A 25521-nucleotide genomic window follows, 5' to 3' on the forward strand; every position below is an offset into this window, starting at 1 on the left:
TTTGGCAGTGATACCCAAGAGAATATGTACTTTTTTTGTATTTTAATACATTTAAAAATTTTTCTTAGTGTTTTGAGGAATGTAATTTTAATTTAAGAAGTTTAGAAAGTTGAGCTCTAAACTTCTGCTCGGTTTATTTTTTATAAAACAAAACAAGCTCCTGTCCTATATTCAGAAGATATTAACTATAGTGGTTTCCAGTCCTTGATAAACTTGAAGTGTTTTTGTTTTTGTCTTTGTTAGATTATCTACGTCAAAGTTATGGGCTGTCAATGGACTTCAATTCGCCAAATGATTATAATAAATTGGTGCTTTCACTATTATCTGGACTCCCAAATGAAGTGGACTTTGCTATTAATGTATGCACTCTCCTATCAAATGAAAGCAAACACGTCATGCAACTTGAAAAAGACCCTAAAATCATCACTTTATTACTTGCTAATGCTGGGGTGTTTGATGACAGTAAGTTTTAAGCTTAACATATTATATGCTCATTCTATTAAAGGTGTTATAGATTATTTTAAAGGTTTTTAAGGAGAAAAGTACTTTTTAATTAGTCAATATAAAAACATTTTTTATTTGCTTTTGTTATATTAAATGTGTCATTTAAAATAATGAACGTTTGGTTTTCTTTAACCTTAAATATTTGAATAGCAATTTAGCCTCTCTAGAGCTTTTGAAATTAAAATACTATGTGTTTCTTAGAGTAAATATGAGTTTGTTTATTTGAAAAGATTGATACAAAATTCTGATAGAGAAAACTAGGACCTAGAAGAAATCGTTTTCTGAAATCTATTTGTGTGAGATTATGGTTATAATTTTTAAGTAAACAATTAAGGTCAGTGTGTTTGAAATTTTGCTGCTTAGTCAAAATAAGAATTATCAAATATTTCATATTCTTTTTACTTGTAGGATTTGCTAGTTGTAGGTTTTTACAAATCAAATTCTTTATTTTCTGTGAAATTATCTCATATTAAATTTAGGTTACTCTTCGGACCAAATTGCTCAATTATCTAATTGTAGGGGTTTAGAAAATACCTTTTGAAAATTTTTCCTGCTCATATTTTTTCTCTTTAAAGTATTTATATCAGCCAAAAGTTATCAATATAAATTTTTTTTGCTTCTCAACCCTCCTTCTACCCCCATACCATTATAACTTCTTTTGCCGCAAGAATATCCTATTACAGGATTAAGGTATTGATATATATTGAAATTACTTTATCATATAGGAAACTAGGTATAGAACAATAGACAGTCTGATAATTTCGTATAATATTTTGTGGGTTCATGAGTATTTTTATTTTTATGTTTAAATAGCAACATGTTTGCAAATGAGTTTATTTTTATGCAGTTTGATTTGGCTCAGTGGTACTTTTCAAACATATTTTTTGGGGGATTAACTAAGTAGGATTCCTTAAAATTTGACATGTACTTACTTTGTATGAAGACGTTTTGAAATTAGTTTAAACAAAAGTGAAAATTAGTTTGTTATCCTCCCTGAAACTATTCTTGGTTACATGGATGGGGAACAAAGATCAGTACTTCACAGTTTCTATTTTCATCTGACTTTCCTGTTCCTTGCTTCCTAATATTTCATTTTGATCTTTTAAAGACATCTTTTAGCATTTAATGTATAATAGAGTTTAAAATTGTTTCACATTTTTTGGAAATCTTAAAATGAGAATAAATATTCTCCAACCAGAATAATTTTAGTGAAGTCTTGCCATTTAATCATTGAATAAAGATTACATTGGTATATATGATAAAAATGATCTTACCAGTTTTGGTGCACTGAGGCATGACAGTCTTTAGACTCATTTTATCTTCTTGCATTCTTCAGCACTTTCATTTATCTCAGACAATATCATTATTCAGAGTAGAAATCTAAAACAATAATTTATTTAAGGGATATTTTTATCATTGCAGCAGATGTTTAGGAGTTGTAGAGTACTTAGGGACTTTTTGAAGACCCTATACTTTTATGAAGACAGTGGTTTTACCTTAAGAAAATAATTCTTTTGAGTTTGAGGATTAAGAATATATTTGACTATGGATATATTTTATTATTTGCTCGAGAACTTGATTTTTTTTAGGGCACATTTTAATTGAGGGAAAATGTAGACACCACTTCCTTTGAAAGTATGGAATGTTTATATATTATGTGTGTTAGAAGAAGTATAATAAAAATTCCATGTGACGAAAATTTGTCCATCTTACATTTCCATTCAATATTCTTTTCCCAGTAAAGTTGTGTTTATAAAGTTTTTTTCAGGACAAACAAACAAAATATTATCTCTCTTTAATGGTATGTGGGCATGATTTTTCTGATTAAGCATTTGATATTTTATGAAATTCCTCTTTAGATCGCTGTAGTTAATTATTAAAAATGTTCACAACTATTTTTTAAATTGTGTTCTCATGACCCTAATATCAATGTAGTGTAATAATGTTTCCATTCCTCACCCTTTTGAATACTTTTTCAATGAAAATTTTTATTCTAACCTAAGTATTTTAAAAACTTTAACTCAATATTAAGTAAATATTAGGTCTATACTTAAAAGGTGTGATAAGACTACATAGATTTAGTAAATCTTTGACAACACAAAATGTATTTGTTAGGCTTATCATGACACATCTATTAAAGGTTAACTTTTTTTTTTTTTTAAGAATTACATTCTTGTTCCCGTTGTGGCTCAGCGGTAATGAACCTGACTAGTATCCATGAGGACATGGGTTTGATCCCTGGCCTTGTTCAGTGGGTTAAGGATCTGGCATTGCCGTGAGCTGTGGTGTAGGTCGCAGACATGGCTTGTATCTGGCATTGCTGTGGCTGTGGTGTAGGCTGGCAGCTACAGCTCCAATTAGACCCCTAGCCTGGGAACTCCCACATGCTGCAGGTGTGGCCGTAAAAGGAAAAAAAAAAAAAAGATTACATTCATAAGACCAGCTTTGCTGCTAACAATTGCTGCTATATAGTTTCCTTTCTGCATTTGAAAACCATTAGCTTTCATTATAGAATACAGATAATTACAGATAGTTGATAAAAGTACATATCTAATTTTTAAAGGGAGGTACCTATTATGTCACAGCTTAGACACTTGTATTGTACTATTCACTCTCCCATAACTGACAACAAGAGTTAGCAACATAAAGGAGAAGAAAACTGTATAGTATTATCTGTGTATCTTAACCTTTGTTGGGAGAGTTGGGGGCAGGGTGTTATTAAGAAGAAAATAGATGGTTTGACTCTTCCTAAAACAACTTTATCAAGAAATATAAACAAGCTATAGGAGTTCCCGTTGTGGCTCAGTGGTTGACGAATCCGACTAGGAACGATGAGGTTGCGGGTTCAATCCCTGGCCTTGCTTGTGGGTTAAGGATCCGGGCGTTGCCTTGAGCTCTGGTGTAGGTTGCAGACGCGGCTCGGATCCCGTGTTGCTGTGGCTCTGGCGTAGGCCGGCGGCTACAGCTCTGATTCGACCCCTAGCCTGGGAACCTCCATATGCCGCAGGAGCGGCCCTAGAAAAGACAGGAAAAAAAAAAAAAACAAGCTATAGGACTGAGAATGTTTCTTAAAGGAGCTTTCATTTGTGGGAATTACTTTCAAAGAATGCCTTCCCCATTAATATTTGAAATATGGATTACATAGTTAATTTTTTTTAATTAAAAAAAATTTTTTTTTGTCCACTGCAGCCGTATGCAGAAGTTCCTGGGCCAGGCATTAAACCTGGCCGTAACCAGAGCTATAGCTGTGACAACACCACATCCCCAATCCACTGAGTCATGTACTCCTACATAGCTTGAAATGAATATGAAGATTTAAAACTATAACAGTTTAGCAGGCTAAGAGCAGTATCATCTGTTTGACTTTTTAATATTTTTCTCTTGTACAAATGAAAACTAATACAGAGTCACTATTGTAGTATGCTTCATTTTTTCCTTATTGTCTGTGTAACTACTATGGAAATGAGTTGTGTATTTTTAGATTATAGAGACACAAACTTTCTTTAAATTCTGTAATTTAAAAACTATTTCAAAAGAAATTAGCATGTCTTCCTATAATTTATTATGAAATACTATTTATTCTTTTTTAGCTTTAGGATCCTTTTCTACTGTATTTGGAGAAGAATGGAAGGAGAAGACTGATAGAGATTTTGTTAAGGTAAGTCACACAAGTTAAAATATTGAACCATTAGAGTATATGTAACCACAGTGGTCACTTATTTTATATACAAGTTGTAATTAAGTTGAGTAAAAAAATCTTTTAGAATAGCTAATAAGCAGAAGGAGTTTTTCGTTTATCATTTGTTGATTTTTGAGAATGATAAATCTATAACGTACACATATGCAGTCACAATGAGGAATGGGGCTTGTCAGTATAATCACTGATCACATGAAATCAGTAAGACAGAAATTGATTTTTAAGAGATGATCACCTCTGTTGCATGTTTTCATTAATTTCTGCTATTTATATTTCTTTCTACATTTTATATTCTTTGGGTTTAATTTTCTCAATTTTTTTTTTTTTGACTTCTTAAGCTGGTACTTATTACAGTCATTGTTTTTTGTTTGTTTGTTTGTTTTTTGTCTTTTTGCTATTTCTTTGGGCCGCTCCCGCGGCATATGGAGGTTCCCAGGCTAGGGGTCCAATCGGAGCTGTAGCCCCCGGCCTACGCCAGAGCCACAGCAACGCAGGATCCCAGCTGCGTCTGCAATCTACACCACAGCTCACGGCAATGCCGGATTGTTAACCCACTGAACAAGGGCAGGGACCGAACCCGCAACCTCATGGTTCCTAGGCGGATTCATTAACCACTGCGCCACGACGGGAACTCCCTGTTTTTTGTTTATATTTTTTCTAATATTTACATTTAAAACCATGAAATCCTCTCTAAGCTTACATATAACTTTATTCTTCCAATTTTGACATTTCGTATTATAACTCATTTTAACATATCTTCTAATTTCCATTATGATTTTCTCTCTGAAACCTGGAATTTTTTTAATTTCCAGAAATATATGAAATTTTTCCTAGTTTCCTTTTCTTGCTAGTATCTAACTGAATCTCAGTATGTTCAGATAGAATGTACTCTGTATAATTTTAAACCTTCGAAATGTTTTCACCCCTTTATTTAGTAGCTTAGCATTGATCACATTTTATAAGCACTACATGTGCATTCGAGAATAATATATATAAGTGCTTCACTTTATTGTGTTTTGCAGATACATTTTTAAACTTGAAGATTTGTGGCAACCTTATTTTTTTTTAATTTTTAAGTGATTTTTATTTTTTCCATTATTGCTGCTTTATAGTGTTTTGCAGTTTTCTACTGCAGAGTGAAGAGACCCAGTCTCATGTTATCCTCCATCATGCTCCATCCTAAGTGACTAGCTATAGTTCCCAGTGCTATACAGCAGGATCTTGTTCCTTATCCATTCCAAAGGAAATAATTTGCATCTATTAACCCCAGATTCCCAGTCCATCCCACTCCCTCCCCCTTTCCCTTTGGCAAGTACATGAGTACCTTTTCTGTGGAAAGGTTCATTTGTGCCACATATTAGATTCCAGGTATAAATGATATCATATGGTATTTATCTTTGTTTTTCTTTTTTTCTTTTTTTTTTTTTTTTGTCTTTTTGCCATTTCTTGGGCCGCTCTCGCGGCATATGGAGGTTCCCAGGCTAGGGGTCTAATCAGAGCTGTAGCCACTGGCCTACGCCAGAGCCACAGCAATGCGGGATCCGAGCCGCGTCTGCGACCTACACCACAGCTCACGGCAACGCCGGATCTTTAACCCACTGAGCAAGGGCAGGGATCGAACCCGCAACCTCATGGTTCCTAGTCGGATTCGTTAACCACTGCGCCACCACGGGAACTCCTATCTTTGTTTTTCTGACCTACATCACTTAGTATGAGAGTCTCTAGTTCCATCCATGTTGCTGCAAATAGCTTTATTTTGTTCTTTTTTATGGTTGAGTAGTATTCTATTGTGTATATGTATATCACATCTTCTTAATCCATTCGTCTATCAATGGATGTTTAGGTTGTTTCCATGTCTTGGTTATTGTGAATAGTGCTGCAATGAACATACTGGCGCATGTGTCTTTTTCCAGGAAATTTTTGTCCAGATATATGCCCAAGAGTGGGATTACTGGGTTCATATGGTAGTTCTATATTTAGTTTTCTGAGGTGCCTCCATACTGTTTTCCATAGTGGTTGTACTAATTTACAAGAGAACAAGAGTACAGAAGGGTTCCCTTTTCTCCACACCCTCTCCAGCACTTGTTATCTGCGGACTTGTTAATGATGGCCATTCTGACTGGTGTAAGGTAGTACCTCATAGTAGTTTTGATTTACACTTCTCTAATAATCAGTGATGTTGAGCATTTTTTCATGGCGGTAACCTTATTTTGAACAAGTTTATCTGCACCGTTTTTCCAACAGTGTTTGCTCATTTGATGTCTCTGTGTCCCGTTTTGGTAATTCTTGCAATATTTCAGACTTTTTCATTATTATTGTATTATTATTATAGTATTTGTTTTGGTAATCTGTAATCAGTGATCTTTGATTTTACAGTTATAACCCACTTAAGGCTCAGATGTTGGTTAGCATTTCTTTAGCAATAAAGTATTTTATAATCAAGATTACACTATTTTTTTTAGGTGTAATGCTATTTGCACACTTGATAGGCTATAGTGTAGTATAGACATAACCTTTATATGCACTGGGAAACCAAAAAGTTCATGTTGACATGCTTTATTGTGATGGTCTAGAACCAAACCTGCAGTATCTCCAAGGTATGCCTGAATTCTGAAGATGTTGGATCTAAGTTTCTATATATGTCAGTTAGGCCAACACTGTTAATCTTGATATTTATATTTTCACATCAGGACTAACTTTTTCATCTGTTTCTTCATTTATGTAGAGAGATATGTTAAAAATACCCAGTTTGATTGAGGATGTTTCTTTCTTCTTGTAGTTCTATAATTCTGTTTTTATATTTTGATCCTGTTATTTAGTGTCCATGAATATAGTTGATGTATCTCTCTGGTCAGTTGAACGTACTGCAAAATGTCCTTTAAGTCTCCTTTATCCTTTTTCTGTTTGATATGGGTATAACTATATCAGCTTTCATATGGTCGATATTTATATGCTTCATATTTTACTTTCAACCTTTTTTTTTTTGGTTTTTGGTTTTTGTTTTTCTTCTTTTGGCCGCCCTATGGCATATGGAGTTCCTGGGCCAGGAATCACATTTGAGCCATAGTTGTGGCCTATGCTGCAGCTGCAGTAACACCAGATCCTTTAACCCACTGTGCTGGGCTGGGGATCGAACCTGCATCCTGGTGCTACAGAGACACCACTGATCCTGTTGCATCACAGAAGAAACTCCTACTTTGAGCCTTTTTTATGCCTATACTTTAGGTGAATTTTTTTTTGGGGGGGGGTATTCAACATATATTTGGACTTTTTTCGCTCCATTGTGAAGAACTTTGTTTTAAAATTAGTGTATTTATTCCATCTATAGTAAATGTAATTTTGATGTAATTATGTTTAAATTTACTGTGTTTCGAATTGATTTCTATATGTCCTGACCAGTTTTGTTTTCTTTGATCCTCCTTTCTTTCCTTTTTTTTTTTTTTTTTTTTTTTTTTTTTTTTTTTGTCTTTTGTCTTTTTGTCTGTTGTTGTTGTTGTTGCTGTTGTTGCTATTTCTTGGGCCGCTCCCGCGGCATATGGAGGTTCCCAGGCTAGGGGTTGAATCGGAGCTGTAGCCACCGGCCTACGCCAGAGCCACAGCAACGTGGGATCCAAGCCACGTCTGCGACCTACACCACAGCTCACGGCAACGCCGGATCGTTAACCCACTGAGCAAGGGCAGGGACCGAACCCGCAACCTCATGGTTCCTAGTCGGATTCGTTAACCACTGCGCCACGAAGGGAACTCCTCTTTCCTTTTTTTGAATTGATTTGACTGTTGTTTATTGTTCAGTTTTCTACCCACTTACTTTGGTATTTATATATACTTCTTCTGTTCTCTTATTGATCATACTAGAGATTATATTTTACTCCTTAATAATTTCATAAATTAGTACTTTTACCACTTTTAATCTATTCTTAGATAATTACAGAGACACTAGAGCAACTCCATCTCTGTTTACTCATTTTTATTTATATACTACTTTTGTTAATTGTTGTTGCTCTTTTTCAGTTTTCTTAAAATAGAATCTTTGACCATTGGTTTTAAGCCTCTTCTCTAACATCAGAATATAAAGCTCTAAACTCTCTATAAACTACATGAGCTGTTTCCCACAGTTTTATGTTGTGTCTTCTTTAGTTCAAGATATTTCTCATATCCCTTGTGATTTCTTCTTTGATTCATGGGTTATATAAAAATATGCTGTTTAATTTGACTATTTATTTTTAAACTAGCTTTTATTTATTTACTGACATAATTATTGCTGATTTTTAATCCATTGTTATCAGGGAACGTTCTACATGATTTGAGTCTTTTTAAAACTTATCAGGACTTGTTTTATGGCTCAGTATATGGACTTTCTTGGTGAATGTTTTATATACATTTGCAAAAAGAATGTGTATGGTACTATCATTGGATGTAGTATTTATTGATAACAGTTAAGTCAAGTTCATTGACAGTGTTGTTGAAGATTTTTGTATCATCAGTGCTTCTCTATATAATTGTTCTATGATTTCTTGAGATGAATGATTATCAATTATAATTATGAATGTTTACATCCCCTTTTAGATATGTCAGATTTTTTTTTCCTTCCTTTTTTCTTTTTAGGGCCACACCCACGGCATATGGAGGTTTCCAGGCTAGGGGTCTAATCAGAGCTACAGCTGCTGGCCTATGCCAGAGCCACAGCAATGCCAGTTCCAAGCCATGTCTGCGACCTACACCACAGCTCATGACAATGGTGGATCCTTAACCCACTGAGCAAGGCCAGGCATCGAACCCTCCACTTCATGGTTTCCTAGTCAAATTCGTTTCTGCTGCGCCACAACAGGAACTCCCAGATCTGTCAGTTTTTGCTTCATGTATTTTGAACCTTTAGTAGTAGTTGCATATACTTTTAAGATTACTGTATTTTCTTGATGATTTAGCTTTTGTCATTATGAAATATTCTCCCTGACCTCTGGTGATATCCCTTATCCTGAAGTCTCTTGTCTGGTATCATTTGTCTGGTAACATCAGCTTTTTATGATTAATGTTTCATCATATATCTTTTTCTCTTGCTATGCTTTTCATCTGTAGTTTTGCATATATAGTATTTTCTATAGGTGGCTTTTAGTTGGGTGTTGCTTCTCCCTCTTCTTTCAGTGTGCCTTTTCTACAATTTCTTCCTTTTCATCAATGTGTTCAGATCATTTATACTTTATGAGCACTTTAAAGATAACATTTCATTGCCATCTGGTTGGCATTATTACTGACAATAAGTCATTGGCATTCTTACTGTTTTTCCTTGTGGATTTGTTTTATCTCACCGTTTTTAAGGTGTTCTCTTTATCGTTGATTTTGAAAGTGACTTGTAGGTCTTTTTTTTCTTTGCTTGAGGTTCATTTAGCTTCTTGGTTTGCTGTTTTTCATGAAATTTGGAAGGGTTTTGGCAGTTATTTCTTCAAATGTAAAAAATGTCCCCTCCTGTTTTTTGTTTTTTATTTTTTGTTTTTTCCTGAAAGTGTGGCTCTGTCTATTGTTTTTAGATATTTTTGCTTTCTATGTACTTCTTTGTGGGTACTTTCTATTGCTATTTTTTCATTTCTCTTTTCCAAGTAAGCCCATCTAGTCATGTTGGTTCTACCTTCCTTCCTTCTTTTCTTCCTTCCTTCCTCCCTCCCTTCCTTCCATTTTTATGGACATGCTCACAGCATAAGGAAGTTTCTGGGCCAGGGATTGAATCTGAGCTGTAGCTGGAATCTGTGCTAGAGCTGCGGCAGTGCCAGATCCTTTAACCCACTGCACTAGGCTGGGGAATGAACCCATGCCTCCACAGTGACCTGAGCTGCTGCAGTTGGATTCTTAATTTACTGTGCCACAGTGGGAACAGCTCATATTATTTCAGATACTATGTTTTTCATCTATGGAAGGTCCCATTTGTCTCTCTCTCTCTCTCTCTTTTTTTTTTTTTTTTTTTTTTTTCTTTTTTTTAGGGCTGTACCTGTGGCATATGGAAGTTTCCATGCTAGGGATTGAATTGGAGCTGCAGCTGCCAGCCTACACCACTGCCACAGCAGTGCAGGATCCGAGGCACATCTGCAACCCACACCATAGCTCATGGCAGTGCTGGATCCTTAATCCACTGAGTGAGGCCAATGATAGAACCCACAGCCTCATCAATACTGGTTGGGATCATTACTGCTGAGCCACAATAGGAACTCCCATTTGATTTTTTTACATTGTCCCATATTTCTCTCTCTGTGTTTTTTGTTTTTTGTTTTTTGTTTTTTGTTTTGTTTTTGCTTTGGCATATGGAGCTTCCCAGGCTAGGGGTCCAACTGGAGCTATATCTGCTGGCCTACACCACAGCCATAGTAACACAGGATCTGAGCCGCGTCTGCGACCTACACCACAGCTTACTGGCAATGCCAGATCCTTAACCCACTGATCAAAGGCAGGGATTGAACCCTTGTCCTCATGGATACTAGTCGGATTCGTTAACCACTGAGCCATGATGAGAACTCCCCATATTTCTCTTATGTTTACATTTTCCTTTAAATCTTTGAGCATATTTTTAATTTTATTTTTAAATTTATTTTTATTATTATTTTTGGTTTTTAGGTCCACACTCGTGGCACATGGAGGTTCCCAGGCTAAGGGTCTAATCAGAACTACAGCTGCCGGCCTACACCACAGCCATAGCAATGCCGGATCCCCAACCCACTGATCAAGGCCAGGGATCAAACCTGCATCCTCATGGATACTAGTCAGATTCATTTCTGTGCACCACAATGGGAACTCCCTCTTTGAGCATATTTTAATATCAGTTGTTTTAGTTCTTATATGCTGATTCCATTTTTTAAAAAATAATTTCTTGTTTTTGTTTTGTTGAGACTGGTTTTTGCCTTGGTTATAAGTTGTGTTTCCTACTTCCTTTGTATATCTAGTTATTTTTTTAATTAGATGTAGATATTGAGACTGTTACATTATTTAGTGTCTGGATTTTGATATCTTTTAAGAAAGTTGAATTTTGTTCTGGCGTGCTCTTAATTGATATATAGGTGGTGGTTTTTAAGCTTTGTTATGATTGATACAGATTAGCCTTTACTCTAGGACTAGTTTATCCCTGTTCCGAAGTGTGGCTTTTTCAGATTTGAATTAGCTGGATATATAATGCTTCTTCTCTATGTTAGGAATTGTTCAGTTATAGCTTCTTTGCAGTTATTTTGTCACCTTTTTTGTTTGGCATTTTGGAGTTCCACCATACACATGCATAGTTTAGTACTTAGCCATCAACTCAAGGAATCCCTCTGTAGTTTCACTGTGTCCTTTCTCTTTATTGCCTCTTCCTTCTTGCAGATTTTCTCTGAAATTCTGGCTGTGTCAGCCTTGCTTAACTCTGTTCAGTCTACTTAATTTAGCAATCATGATGATATCTTGAGTTTATTGTCTCTTTGTCATTTCCTAGAAGGAGCATCCATGTAAAGATATGGGACAATCATTGGGCTCACCTCATTTGTTTCCCGTCTTTCAGTGATTAATTTGCATTGCTTTTTGTCCAATCTCTGAAAACATTTATTTTATACATATTGGTTTAGGATAGGGTGGCTAATGCAACACTAGTTACTCCATTATGGACTGAGCAAAATTCTCTTCCAAGCATTTTTCATTTATTTTAATTCATATTTATTTTTATTTTTATTTGTCTTTTTAGGGCCACACCCAAGGCATATGGAGGTTCCCAGGTTAGGGGTCTAATTGGAGCTGTAGCCACTGGCCTACACCAGAGCCACAGCAATACCAGATCTGGCTGCATCTGCAACCTACACCGCAGCTCATGGCAACACCGGATTCCTAACCCACTGAGCAAGGCCAAAGATGGAACCTGCAACCCCATGGTTCCTAGTCAGATTCGTTTCCGCTGTGCCACAATGGGAACTCCTAACTTATATATATTTTTCACCCTTAAGATGTTTTTTAGTATTATATTTATTCAGAATTTATTTTATTTAAATCACATGTGCTTTTTCATGTATTTTTTTTTTTTCCAGTGCAGATTTCTGGATGATAGTTTTCTCAATTTTCATTTGTCAGAAAATGTCTTTATTTCAGCTTCATTCTTGAAGAGCAGTTTCACTGTATAAAGATTCTAGTTTGGCAGATATTTTATTACATCACTTTGAAAATATCCAATTGTCTCCTGGCTTCCATTCTTTCTTTTACAAAGTTTCCTGGAATTTTACTTGTTTTTCTCAAGGTTGTCTGTCGCTTTTTCTGCCTTTGTATTTAAGATTTTTCTTTGTCTTTACTTTTCAGGAATTTTATTATGATATTGCTACACGTTTTTATTTATCTTTTCTTGGAGTTTGGAGGGCTTCTTAATTCTGTGGCTTGGCATCTTTCAATTGATTTAGAAAATTCTTGGCCTTGTCTCTTCAAATATTGTTTCTGCCTATTTTTTCTATCTTTCCTCAGGAACTCCCAATTGTTTTTGTGTTACTTTTCACTTGTATATATTTTGAATGCTTTTATTCTATTTATCCTTTTGTCTCTATGCTTCTAAAATGGTATTTTCTTCTTCTCTCTCTTCTAACCACTAATTTTTTCTTACCTTGTATCTAATCATTTTTAAATCTGTCCATTTGAGTTATTTTCAGTTCTAGAATTTCTATTAGGTTTTCTTATAGTTTCTGCTTACATGCCAACATTTTCAATTTGATCTTCTATTTCTTTCTTCTTTATTTTCCATGATCATTTAAAATTCCACTCTGATATCTTTGTTATTTGAATTCCCTATGGCTTTTTTTTCCTTAGTTTTCGAACATTGTCTTTTCTTCATGTACCTGGTTCTTTTTCATTGTTACCATTTTTTATCATGAGTATTTTGTGCAGTGGGTCTCTTTGGGTGTGGATCTTTTATCAGATTAGTGACTTTAAATGCAAAAGAAATTGAATTCCAAAAATTAAAATAATAATTATTTTGAAATGTGCATATCAGAATGTCAGAATAGTTTAGAAATAAAAAGTGAATAATAGCCCATGTGCTTCTTTTTTTTTTTTTTTTTCTTTCTAGGGCCACACCTGTGGCATATGGAAGTTTTCAGGATAGGGATCAAATTGGAGCTACAGCTGCTGGCCTACGCCACAGCCATGGCAGTGTGGATCCAAGCCATATCTGTGACCTACACCACATTTCGCAGCAATGCCAGATCCTTAACCCACTGAGTGAGGCCAGGGATCAAACCCACATCCTCATTGATACTAGTCAGGTTTGTAACCCACTGAGCCACATTGGAAATTCTGCCCATGTGCTTCTTTATTAATACAAAAGCTAATGAGCTCATATAACTAAATGGTTTAGAAAAGTTAAAATTAAAGTTCATTTTGTATGGATATGTCAATATGAAGGCATTTGTTTTTTAGCCTAAAAAGGATTTAGCTGTGGATGTTGACTCATCTCTCTCACATGGATTAAAAAACAGTTTGTAGGTATGAAGTACTAGAAAGCAACCTAAATATCTGATTTACAAATTTGCCAACACATATATTTTACCACTTGCTGTTTGATTTTCTTCTAGATGTAGATTTACTCAGTAGTTAGCCAGCTATATCTCAGGAGTCTATAAATAGGACTACTATGATTGTGTGCAGTTTACTAATGGAATTGATGACTATCATAATTTTGAAGTATTGATGAGATTTTCCATGGCCATAGAGTGATCTGAAAATATCTGTGATTCATATTGCTGATGGTGTCAGAGGTACTGCTAGTCCTACTGTGGTTTGTTTTCTAACATTCCAAGTTGAAGAAAATGCTAAAGAAATGCTAAATTTTAGTTTGAGGTTAATGAACGTAAAGATTTCATTTTTTCCCTTCATTCAAGTTCACATATGACCCTAATTTCTTCCACAGACCTTTTAGGGATCTGTGGATCCCAGGCCAAAACGATACCTTTAAACTACAGAAAATCAAACATTTGTTTCAAAGGGTTAAGTACATAGAATATGATGATATCTACATGAAATAAAAATAAGTAGAAATATTATAGTTTTATATTATTTGTGACTTTTTAAAATAATAGTTGTTTCAAATTATCAGAATTAAGTGTAATAATTTCTTATTATAGTTTTGGAAAGACATTGTTGATGATAATGAAGTACGTGACCTCATTTCTGACAGAAACAAGTCTCATGGTAAGTCAATGAGAAAATATTTTAAGTGACTTTAATTATCAGTAGTAATATATGAAATATCAATTTAAGTAAAAAAATTTTTTTCTCTTGTAGAAGGTACATCAGGAGAATGGATTTGGGAATCTTTATTTCATCCACCTCGAAAGCTGGGCATTAACGATATTGAAGGACAACGGGTACTTCAGATTGCAGTGATTTTGCGAAATCTTTCCTTTGAGGAGGGCAATGTTAAGCTCTTGGCAGCTAACCGTACCTGTCTTCGTTTCCTATTACTTTCTGCACATAGTCATTTTATTTCTCTAAGGCAATTAGGCCTTGACACATTAGGAAATATTGCAGCTGAGGTAAGCATGTGACAGTCTTAAAATAGTTTTTATATTTAGCAACAGTATTTACTTTAAAATTTTAAAATGTAGGATTATTATATTTGCCATAATCATAGAATATTAAATGCTTACATATAGTTTTTGCCTAAAGGTGGTATCACACACTTTTGTGGAAAAAGAAATATCTGAAATGATGCTCTGTATTTAGTGATGGCTATTCTCACAGTAATTACATTATTTAAAATTATACAGCATTATTCTGCTCTTTTATATTAAATCTGCAGTATACATTTGGATGTATATTGGAAGAATCACACCTCAATAATAGTGTCGTTTCTTTTTCCCAGCTTTTATTGGACCCTGTTGATTTCAAAACTACTCATCTGATGTTTCATACTGTTACAAAATGCCTAATGTCAAGGGATAGATTTTTAAAGATGAGGGGTAAGCGCTCCTAAGTTTCTCATTGTCTAAAGTACACAAGCTTTTTATCATCTTTTAAAAAACAAATATGTGTTTGTGTATACTTTTCAGGCATGGAAATTTTGGGAAATCTTTGCAAAGCAGAAGATAATGGTGTTTTGATTTGTGAATATGTTGATCAGGACTCCTACAGAGAGATCATTTGTCATCTCACTTTACCTGATGTGCTGCTCGTAATCTCAACACTTGAGGTGCTATATATGCTCACAGAAATGGGAGATGTAGCTTGCACAAAAATCGCTAAAGTTGAAAAGAGCATAGGTAAGACTAAACCAAAAAAAAAATTAAGCTGTTTTCTTTTTTGAGGGAAAACTATTTAATGTGATGCTGTAAAAATCATAATTGGTATTTGGGAGAAGTCATTACCCTTTCAGACACACTTGTGTTATTCTTTCTCCCTGTTTTAGATAAGCAAGAAACTTCTTTCATGTAGAGACTAGGATACATGTGGCTATCAGTAACCCCTATTTCTTCTCTTTATTTCTTTTACCAAATATTAAATTTGAAATCAATAAGACTGCTATGTCTCACTCTCTGGGGAACAAGGTCTGTCTGTTTCAAGTGGTCAGCTGCTATTATTAAGCAGCTGGGGCTGAGTGAAACAAGTTTCCTTCTGTTCCTAGAAGTGCTAATAGTGGTACTAGCCTTAATCAATAAACTCACCTTCTTAATGGGTTGTCACTTTTAAAAACACTGACTAAAACATGTCATCTTCACACCTTACTCACTCATTCAAATGATTTATTTCTCTGATACAAATACTGAAATCAGAGTTAATGAAGATTTGGCTTGCAAAGTACTGTTACTGAGAAATAAAGGTGAATTTTTCATATCAGAGGTTCCTAAGTCTGACTACACATCCAAATCACTTGGGAAATTTTTTGACAATGAAGATACCTAACATCTACTCCATAGCATTTAAATCAGTCTTGAGAGATTGAGCCTAAAAAAGATTCACAAATACTCCTGATATCCAATGATTCTCAGACTGGCATTTGAGTAGCAGCATTTTATATAGAATGTGTTTTTCAGTGATGTCATTGTTTTACTGTATTACGACTAATAACTATTGGTTTTTAATTTATTTTAGACATGTTAGTATGTCTGGTTTCTATGGATATTCAGATGTTTGGCCCTGATGCACTTGCTGCAGTAAAACTTGTTGAACATCCAAGTTCCAGTCATCAAGTTTTATCTGAAATTAGGCCACAAGCTGTAGAGCAAGTTCAAACCCAGACCCATGTAGCATCTGCCCCAGGTTAGTGTTTTTATATAATCTTTTACAGTGTGCTTATTGGCATATCAGATTTAATACTAAGGACAAATTTAAATGTGCAATACAGGGAACTGGTATTTTACAGTAGAGTAGGCCAAATGAGAACTTGAGTATGTACTTTAATTTCTTAGGTATTATACATTCCAGGAGCAGCAGGATCAAGGTAAGCACAGAGGAAGAAGAAAATAATAGAGAAATGACGTCAAGAAGGATTTAGAGTAGTGTGAGAGATTAGATACTCAAAATTATGAGAACATTAAGTGCCCCAAGGGGTTTGTGACTTTGGTCACTGGAAATTGATAGACCAGGAATAGGTTAATCATATATTACCTTATAATTCTCTCAGGTGGTCATTAGAATACCTGAGTATAATACCCCTATTATTTCTAAGTCTTGCACCAAACACCACATAATCAGAGTTTAGGATCAGACGTATGTGCATATGTATATAAATGCTAATACATGCACGTATACCTGTACTTGTGCACCTTCCCTAGGATCTCTTGGGTCAGTTGTATTCAGATTTTAAATTAGAATTTAGACCTGATAACCAGCATTCTCTTGAGTCCTTGGAGTTCTTTCTCTTGGCTGATTATGTATGATTTTTTTATTTTAGCAATCTAAGCTTTTTTTGTGCTCGACCATCATTTGTCCTAATTAAAACAATCCATCTTTCACCTCACCTGCTCTCCCACCATGCCCAAGACAATTTTTCTTCCCTTTGTTGTTGTTGTTGTTGTTGATGTTGTTGTTGCTTTGTTTTTGTTTTTTTTAATGGAGGATGCTTACTTTCTCATTTGATCTTAACACTTTGCAATTACTCTGGAAACTGTGCGGCATGAATTTCTTCTACTTCTTACCCTTTCTCTTGCAAATTTATTAGCATCTGAACTCATGTCCTCCCCTTGTCCTAGGAAGAGATGTTAACTACTTCTGATTCTGTTGTCTGAGTATCAGTCTTTCCCAGTGCCTCATTTCTGTATCTTGAGCCTCTCTTTCTTTAATTGCTTCTTCCTTTCAGCCTGGAAATACATTCAGATCTTTCTCAACCTCTCCTGCTATCCTTAAAGCAAAAATCTCATTATCCTTAATATTTACCACATCCATTTAATCACAAAATCTTGTTGAGTTTTCCTAAATACTTTGGCCTTTTCAATTGCTAAATACTTATGACTCAGTTTGGACTCATCTCATCTCTCTCCAGCTATCTTGTTCTTCTCTCATTTAATCATGGTCCCAGTCTTCTATTCTAACTCATAGTATTAAAATTATATACTGTATTTATGCAAAGTATGTAATATGTATCACATATTTCATTAATTTCCATTGTGCCCTCTGCAGTATACAGTAGAAGTGTATTGTGTGTGCATTTTAACTTACTTACTTGAATTCATCTAACAGGCTGGACAATTAATAGAAGGCATGAAATAATTGATCCAGTGAGTTTCACCCTTAGGCAGTGGATGGTAAAGAGCCAATACATATTGGGGAATCAATGATCCAGAATATTAATAGTTTCTCAACCTTGAAAAGGAAATGAAACAGTTTATATTGCTAGTTAGGCAGATAGTGGGGGTATGGTCTTACCCTCAAAGAAGAAACTGAGGATTCAATTAATTGAGGGGCATAGAGAAACTGTGTTCAACAAAGAGAAGAATTGATTGTCAGTGATACACTGGTTATAGTGGGCCATTTGAAGAATATTCAAAGGTAATTTTGATGAAAACTGCTATCTTTTACCGTATTGCTGACCTGTGATCTTAACAAATGAACCCACGCCTCCAGCCTAATGTTTGATCCTCATTTGACATATGAACAAAGTTAAATATTAAGAGTTCTGGCTTGCTTGTATGTGTAGTAATTCATTGATAGAAGTCTGAATAGGCCTCTAAGAAATCTAAAAGAGTTCATTTTTGAGCTGGTGAACACTTTATTACTTGCTCATTATGAATGACAACTTTGAATTCTTTGATTAGTTTCCACTTACAGTTGTACTTTTTTCCCCCAAGGTTTGTTTAATACTGCTTTCTAAATGGAATGGTCATCTTCAAGCTTTTTGCTCACTTCCCCTCATCACTATGAAAACTTAGATAACCTTTCAACCATTTTCAGATTCTAAATTTCTTCATCATAATATAAATAATTGCAAATAATTTGTTTTGTGTATATTAAATTGACATTTTAAAAGTTAAAACGCTTTTTGTACCGGTGGAATCTTGATGCCATCATCCATTTAAAAAATAACAGACTCTTTCTATTAGAAATTTTATGTTATTCCTCTTTCTCCTCTTTCTCTTTAAACTCATATCCACCACCCTATTAATGCTTATGTAGATATTCTAAAGTTTTTCAATTTTCTCTTACATTATAAAGCTCTGTTTAAAAATTTATTTTATAATGTTTTAATAATAAACAATAAAATAAATCCATTACAAAATTTTATAAATAATTATTAAATAAAAAGGAAAAAATTTTACAAGTGCATCTTAATGAGATGAACAAGACTTTTCTGCCTAATTCTCTGGAAAGTATTACTCTAGTGTGTCTCTGTATGAATATTTTTTATTGCTAGAATAAAATTGGGTTCATCATCAATTTTGTCTGTTATCTCTTATAGATTAAATTGGGAATCTAGTTGATACCGATAAGTAGATGAGGATAGAACTTATAATTCTTTGAACATTTTCAGAATTATCTAAAAATTAATAAAATATACTTAATGGTCTGACAATTTGAGTTTTCCTTTGATTTGGTTAAAGTCAAAGAATTTACAGTACTTGACTTGAGAATTATTTGTTGCCCAGTCTTTAGAGATACTTATGTTTAAGTTTATTGAAAATTAATCAAGATATTAAAATGATATAGATGTACCTTGTTTAACCTAATATATTCAGAAGATGTTAGCACGTGGTTCTCAAACTTTAGGGTACATCAGAGTCCTCCACTAGTCTTAAATGCTGATTCTGGGCTTTATACTCTGAGTTTCTGATTCAGGTAGACTGGAGAATTTTCATTTTTAACAAGTTCCCATGAGATGCTGCTGCTGCAGATACTTTATACTTGGAGGACCATTGGGTTAGGAAAATTTGAATGATGTTAATTTCAAGACCACAGTGTTTTTGATAAAGTGCTTTTTATCATGTGCATGAATACATTTTTGTCAAAACCTTGGCACTGCAGATTTATCTCATTCAAATATGGAAAATGTCTGCCATATAACCTACCTGATAAAGTTAGATTTTATTATCAAAAGTATGTTGCTTCATTTTCTGTTATTTAGAGAAAGCCCAACTTTTTCAGTATAAGAAAATAATGTTAATCTGTGTTCCATGAACTTTCCTTATTTCTTAATTCTAAGATGTTTAAACTTGCCCCCTGAGTTTGTCATGTGAATGAAATAAAGTGCTACAACCTTCACTATTTATTTTGTTTTGTTCTGTTTTGTTGGCTGTGCCCATGGTATGTGGAAGTTCCTGGACCAGGGATTGAACCTATGCCACAGCAGCAACTTGGGTCACTGCAGTGACAACACTGGATTCTTAAACTGTTGTGCCACAGGGAAGCTCCCACTATTTCTTTAAAATATTTTCTGTGCTTTACTTACACAAGAGTGTGCCTCAAAAGTAATGTACTCTTTGAGAGTAGTTAAGGGATAGAGGAGGGAAGGACATTATGCAAAAAATGTTATTACTTCATAATATATCTGAATTCAGAACACATCAAAGGGCCAGAATGCCCCATTTCTAATGCCCAGCATTGCCCTTAACTATAATATATATAAAATGCTGGGATAAACGGGAAGCCCTACCCTAATACCTCAGTTCAAAGAGGTTTTGTGTATACTAATGTTTATACTTCTTCCTTTGGTGTTCCAGAGGTTTTTATGCCATCATCTTCAGCAGCGCAGCTAACATGTATATAGTGCTTACTATGTGCAGCATTGTTTTAGGTGATTTATGTATAAATTCCTCTAACCCTCAAAACAGTGTGAGAGTTCAGTCTACTTTTTCCCATTTTATAGTCATAGAGGTTAAGTAACTTGCCCATGGTTACACAGCTAGTGAGTGATGTAACTCTAGAGCCAGCCGCTCGCTCCAGAGTCATGCATTTAACCATATCTTATAATGCTTTAAAGGGTGGATGAGAGTTAAGACTTTCTATTCCAAAAAGGGAGAAGAGCAGCCATCAAAAAGGAGGTCATGTTCTCAGACAAAGCAATTTTAGGAGGGAATGTATACAGACTTGATTCCTTTTAAAGTATAAGTGCCTTTGTATTCTTTGGAATGTCTTCAGGCTTAATGTAATTGTGTTTGTATCATTCTTTAGGTGTTGTTTTTAAAGTTTCTCATAATTTCTACATAGTTTCCAATATTTCATGCAATTGGTTATTAATTGATTCAGATTTCAGTTTGAGTAGGATATGCTCTCACAGTATAGTTGATGAAGAAAAGGTGAGTTTTCTACATAGGCCCCAGAAAACTATTTTATATAACAGTGTCATCAAGTTAGAAGGAAAAAAAAGATAGGCTGCAGTTGCACAAGGAAAATAATTTTGGTTCTAATTATTATGTTCTGTTAAGAAGCAGGGTGTCACAATATGGCTCTGAAATGTGACAGACCTGGATTCAAATTTAGTACTTCTAAAAGAAGGCTTTCCAGCCACACCCAGCTCTCCTCTCTCCATTATGTCCTTTGTGAACTTAATCTCTGAGCTTTAATTTTTTCATTTGAAAAAAGGGAATAATTAATTTTAGGACTGTACATGAAACCAGAACCAATCATGTAAATCTAAATGGCTTAATAAAGACTCAGTATTTACCAAATGCTTGGCTTCTATTTGCTGTATCTCGTGGAAGCCTGGGGGCCTCATTAAATAAAGGGCAAGATTGTTTCAGGTCTTTCACAGATTGGGCTGTGCTGGGGGTCTCCTCTAGTTCCAATAATTTAGAAATGCCTTCGTTTTGTTTGAGGGTTCTGAGAAACTTTGCTAAAATGTCACCTGAAAAAAAGTAGGTATATTTGCAGGTTTAAAAACTATACATTAGTAATGCTGATTCAGTGGTGAAACAGTATGATTTTTAATTTTATCTAATAAATAAATATGATTTATATTTTATTATAAACATCATAATGTGACTAAGTTTATATTATCTCATATTCTTGTTTTCACTAGTTCCAACATGGAAATTATTTATTTGTTCATCATATCCAGGGATTTTATATATGCCACTTATAGAAATAATATTCTTTTTTGTTTTGTTTTGTTTTGTTTTTGTCTTTTTGCCTTTTCTTGGGCTGCTCCCGTGGCATATGGAGGTTCCCAGGCGAGGAGCTACACCACAGCCACAGCAACGCGGGATCCGATCCCCGCCACGACCTACGCCACAGCTCACGGCAATGCTGGATCCTTAACCCACTGAGCAAGGCCAGGGATTGAACCCGCAACCCCATTGTTCCTAGTCGGATTCATTTCCACTGTGCCACCATGGGAACTCTAATATTCATGTTTTAAGTTCAAAAGTGAAGTTATTTCTGATACAATCTACTTCTGTAACTAAACTAAAAGATAACTTATTTATTGATGTGTTGTGCTGTGTGACCTTGGGCTAGTTATTTTAATCCCCTTGAATCCCAGTTTCTTTATCTATGTCCGCCTCATCGAAGAATCAAGAAAGTTGATATATATAAAGTATTTAACTCAGTGTCTGACAATGGAAAAAACAGTTTATACTAGTGAAATAATCCATATTATTGTTATTATTTGAATGATTGTAAGGTTAAAAATTAGATCATATGAAACATGTAAGACAGTGCCTGGTATAATATGTACTCCACAAATTTCTCAAATTTGTATATTTTTGTTACATTTATACACCTTTTTAAAAGGTATTCATTGTGACTATTAATTGGTTCAGTATCCATGAACTAAATATGACATATAGTGACTAAGTTTTTTAAAATGATGTAGCTAATGTATTTTTTTCTTTAGCTTCCAGAGCAGTTGTAGCACAGCATGTTGCTCCACCTCCAGGAATAGTGGAAATAGATAGTGAGAAGTTTGCTTGTCAGTGGTAAGTGGCTTATTTCTATTAAGGCTTTATCCTTGGGAAGAATAAAGCAAAAGAGAAAAGGAAATGTATTTCAGCAGTCATCCAGAATGTTTTATTCTCTATTTTTCTTTAGTTAGAATAGGACATCATATATATAAAGAAAGGACAATGTAAAATCACTTCACCTATTTTGAAATAAAGCATGAAAAAAATTTTCATCAGAATCTTCAGAATTAAAATAATCTTTGATAGAATTTCATTAAGTTACACTTCAAGTAACATTTGTGTTAAAAAGTTCTCTTGGACTTTGTTGAAAATAAGGTTGGTCAGATTATAGAATTTGTTTTTCTTAAATTAATGCTTTATTAAAACTGAATTGGACTGACTTCAGGGAAGGAGAACCAGATTTTGCTGTTAGATGTCTCTTCTTTTTGAGCAAAAGCAAAACTTCTTGTTCATTGCTGATTTTTCCTTTTTGTGAGAAGTAAGGGGAAACTAATCAAATGATAGAATAGCTAAAATGTCTACACTGAAATAATCAACTTGAAAATAATATTTTCTTAAGAAGACTTAATAGCCACATCTCAGCCACTTTCTGAAAAAAAAATACAGACTTGGCTAGATTTCATTTTGCAATGGTTAGTTGCCGCTACATTGTTTATGAATTTCAACTTAAATTCTTTGGAAAATTAATACACTGAAATATAAGATCACCTTTCAATGATGTATTACTTTAAAAATGTTCTTTCCTTGATCCCTTTCCCCCAATTCTCTAACATTATTTTTCTTCCATTTCATGCTCCTTTCACACTGTGGTCCATATTTTTGGTGCTTTCATATCTGTGTTCCCGTAACAGTTTTTCTCTACTTTTTCACTTTGCACTCAATCAGGTTTATGGTAATATCTCTAATTATTTGCTTTTCTTCATGTTCTATATTTTTATACCTTGACCCTTTGTACTTGATGAATCTCTTCCAATAGCATTTGGAAATATTCATCTTCTACATTGAAACCAAAACAAGTTTTTTGTATCTGGGCTTTTGAAAGCTTAGTACTCAAAGAGAGAATTGGAAAAGTATGTACCATCCACTGTAAAATGCGTGTGTGTTAGGTGTAGGCTTGTTCTTAGAATTCCTAGTTGCACACTTCTGCTATTTCTAGAGGGAGGAGGAGAAGCATTTTATAATTATTTTGTCATAATTATCACTTGATTCAGTTAATAAGATACAGCTATAATTTGGCCTGTTACGTATGTCGTGAGTCCTGGAAAGAGTCCTCTAATGATAACTAGGCCTCCAATCTAATTTATAGTGGAAGTTACTTTATGACAAAGACAAACTGAAGTTTGAATTACTTTGTAATGGACTGGAAGTCTCTGAGGTGGGGAAAGGGAGTTTGCAGCCTGGGAAGTATCATTGTTTTGGGGAGTAGTTAATAGCTTTGGGAGAGTTTTTTTCTGAAGAAGTTTGTTCCAAGAGCCAACAGAAGCTTAACTTTAGTTCAGGTTTTCCTCCTTTTTTTACATCACCAGTAACACATACTTGGGGAACATCTTATTATATTTTGATTATTATCAGACAAGGACCTGATTATTCACTGAATAAAATTAGTTTGTTGTAGAATATTTGTTGCCAGCAGACCAGTGTTGCTGATGTAGTCACATCCCAGTCTTTATATTTTTTGATAATGATTTTTATACTAAAATAAATATTATCAAGTGATCTGTTTCTATTAGATTTAGTGTGTCTAAAATCTAGCATGTATTTGTGCTAATAACATACAAAATAGTGAAATGTGATTAATAGACATAATTAGATTATAACACATTGCCTTCAAATGGTTTTGTATATTTCAATATAGACTCTCCTATAGTGTATTGTATAATGCCATTTATTTTTTTCCTCTTTTAGGCTAAATGCTCATTTTGAAGTAAATCCAGATTGTTCTGTCTCTCGAGCAGAAATGTATTCTGAATACCTATCAACTTGCAGTAAATTGGCTCGTGGTGGAATCCTAACATCAACTGGATTTTATAAATGTCTCAGGTAGGCTTTATAGTTCTTAACTTTAAAGTTAATTTGTATCACAGCACCTCTTGCCCTTTAGAAAACATACCAACTATCCATCTAATTTTAAATATCTCCACTTTTGTTTCCAGGTTCATAATTTATTACATAAATTGAGTATCACATGATGAGTTGACCTTGAAAGTTTGTATGGTTAGGTTGTAGTATGGTGGACATTTACATACAAGGAAATTTTGGAAATTACATCTGGTGTTTGTATTTGAACATTATGAGGTTTATCCAAGAAAGAAAAGGAAAAAATTGTTTACTTTCTTCCTACCTACTTTTCTTTGTTAAAGACGTGGCTTTTGCACTTTTCAATCTTGGGTCTAGTCTATAACTAATCTCTGTCTTCCTGTATCAAGGTGTTTTGATATTTTCCAAGTTCGTAAAACAGGCATTGCCTAGATGCAGCTTTTTTTGTTAAATACATATACAGTAGAATTGTTTTTAAACCCAATGTTAATAAATAATGATTTTTAAAAATTGGAGAATTGACCTTCTGTATTTAATTCCTTGCTTCCCACCCTTGCAGAGTATATTAGTCATACTGGTTCATACATAAGTAGCAGTGCATATACTGCTGCTGCTCATGTAAACATTGTCAAAAGTTAGTGTTTTTTGTTAGTGTGCTAGTTATCAAAATTGAGTGTGTATGTACTTTACAGAACGGTCTTTCCAAATCACACAGTGAAGAGAGTGGAAGATTCCAGTAACAATGGGCAAGCGCATATTCATGTAGTAGGAGTAAAACGGAGGGCTATCCCACTTCCCATTCAGATGTACTATCAGCAACAGTCTGTTTCTACTCCCGTTGTTCGCGTTGATTCTGTTCCTGATGTATCTCCAAGTCCTTCACCCGCAGGTATTAGTTTTTATTGTCTTTTAAATATTACCAATTTAATAAGACTAAATGAAAATGTATTTTGTATCCATTTAAGATGT

General features: G+C 34.3%; 1 protein-coding gene across 2 annotated transcripts in view; it reads left to right on the forward strand.

The window, feature by feature from the left end:
- The window catches only part of ARID2 (AT-rich interaction domain 2), a 160699-nt gene that overhangs the window by 97112 nt on the left and 38066 nt on the right, over nt 1–25521 (forward strand). For both annotated transcript variants that reach the window (XR_014804018.1, XM_021092987.2), the window contains exons 5-14: nt 244–462; nt 4095–4162; nt 14308–14374; nt 14468–14718; nt 15048–15144; nt 15235–15444; nt 16274–16441; nt 22449–22530; nt 24421–24555; nt 25245–25441. Coding sequence is in view for 1 of the 2 variants with exons in the window: in XM_021092987.2 (XP_020948646.2) it covers nt 244–462; nt 4095–4162; nt 14308–14374; nt 14468–14718; nt 15048–15144; nt 15235–15444; nt 16274–16441; nt 22449–22530; nt 24421–24555; nt 25245–25441 (1494 nt within the window). In the remaining variant the exon portion in view is untranslated. The remainder of the gene's footprint in view (nt 1–243; nt 463–4094; nt 4163–14307; nt 14375–14467; nt 14719–15047; nt 15145–15234; nt 15445–16273; nt 16442–22448; nt 22531–24420; nt 24556–25244; nt 25442–25521) is intronic.

This window comes from Sus scrofa, chromosome 5 (genome assembly GCF_054392235.1).
Source record: "Sus scrofa isolate SSC_HxYL_T2T_F1_AM1 chromosome 5, Sscrofa_HxYL_maternal_Yorkshire_Landrace_v2.0, whole genome shotgun sequence".
Taxonomy (NCBI): domain Eukaryota; kingdom Metazoa; phylum Chordata; class Mammalia; order Artiodactyla; family Suidae; genus Sus; species Sus scrofa.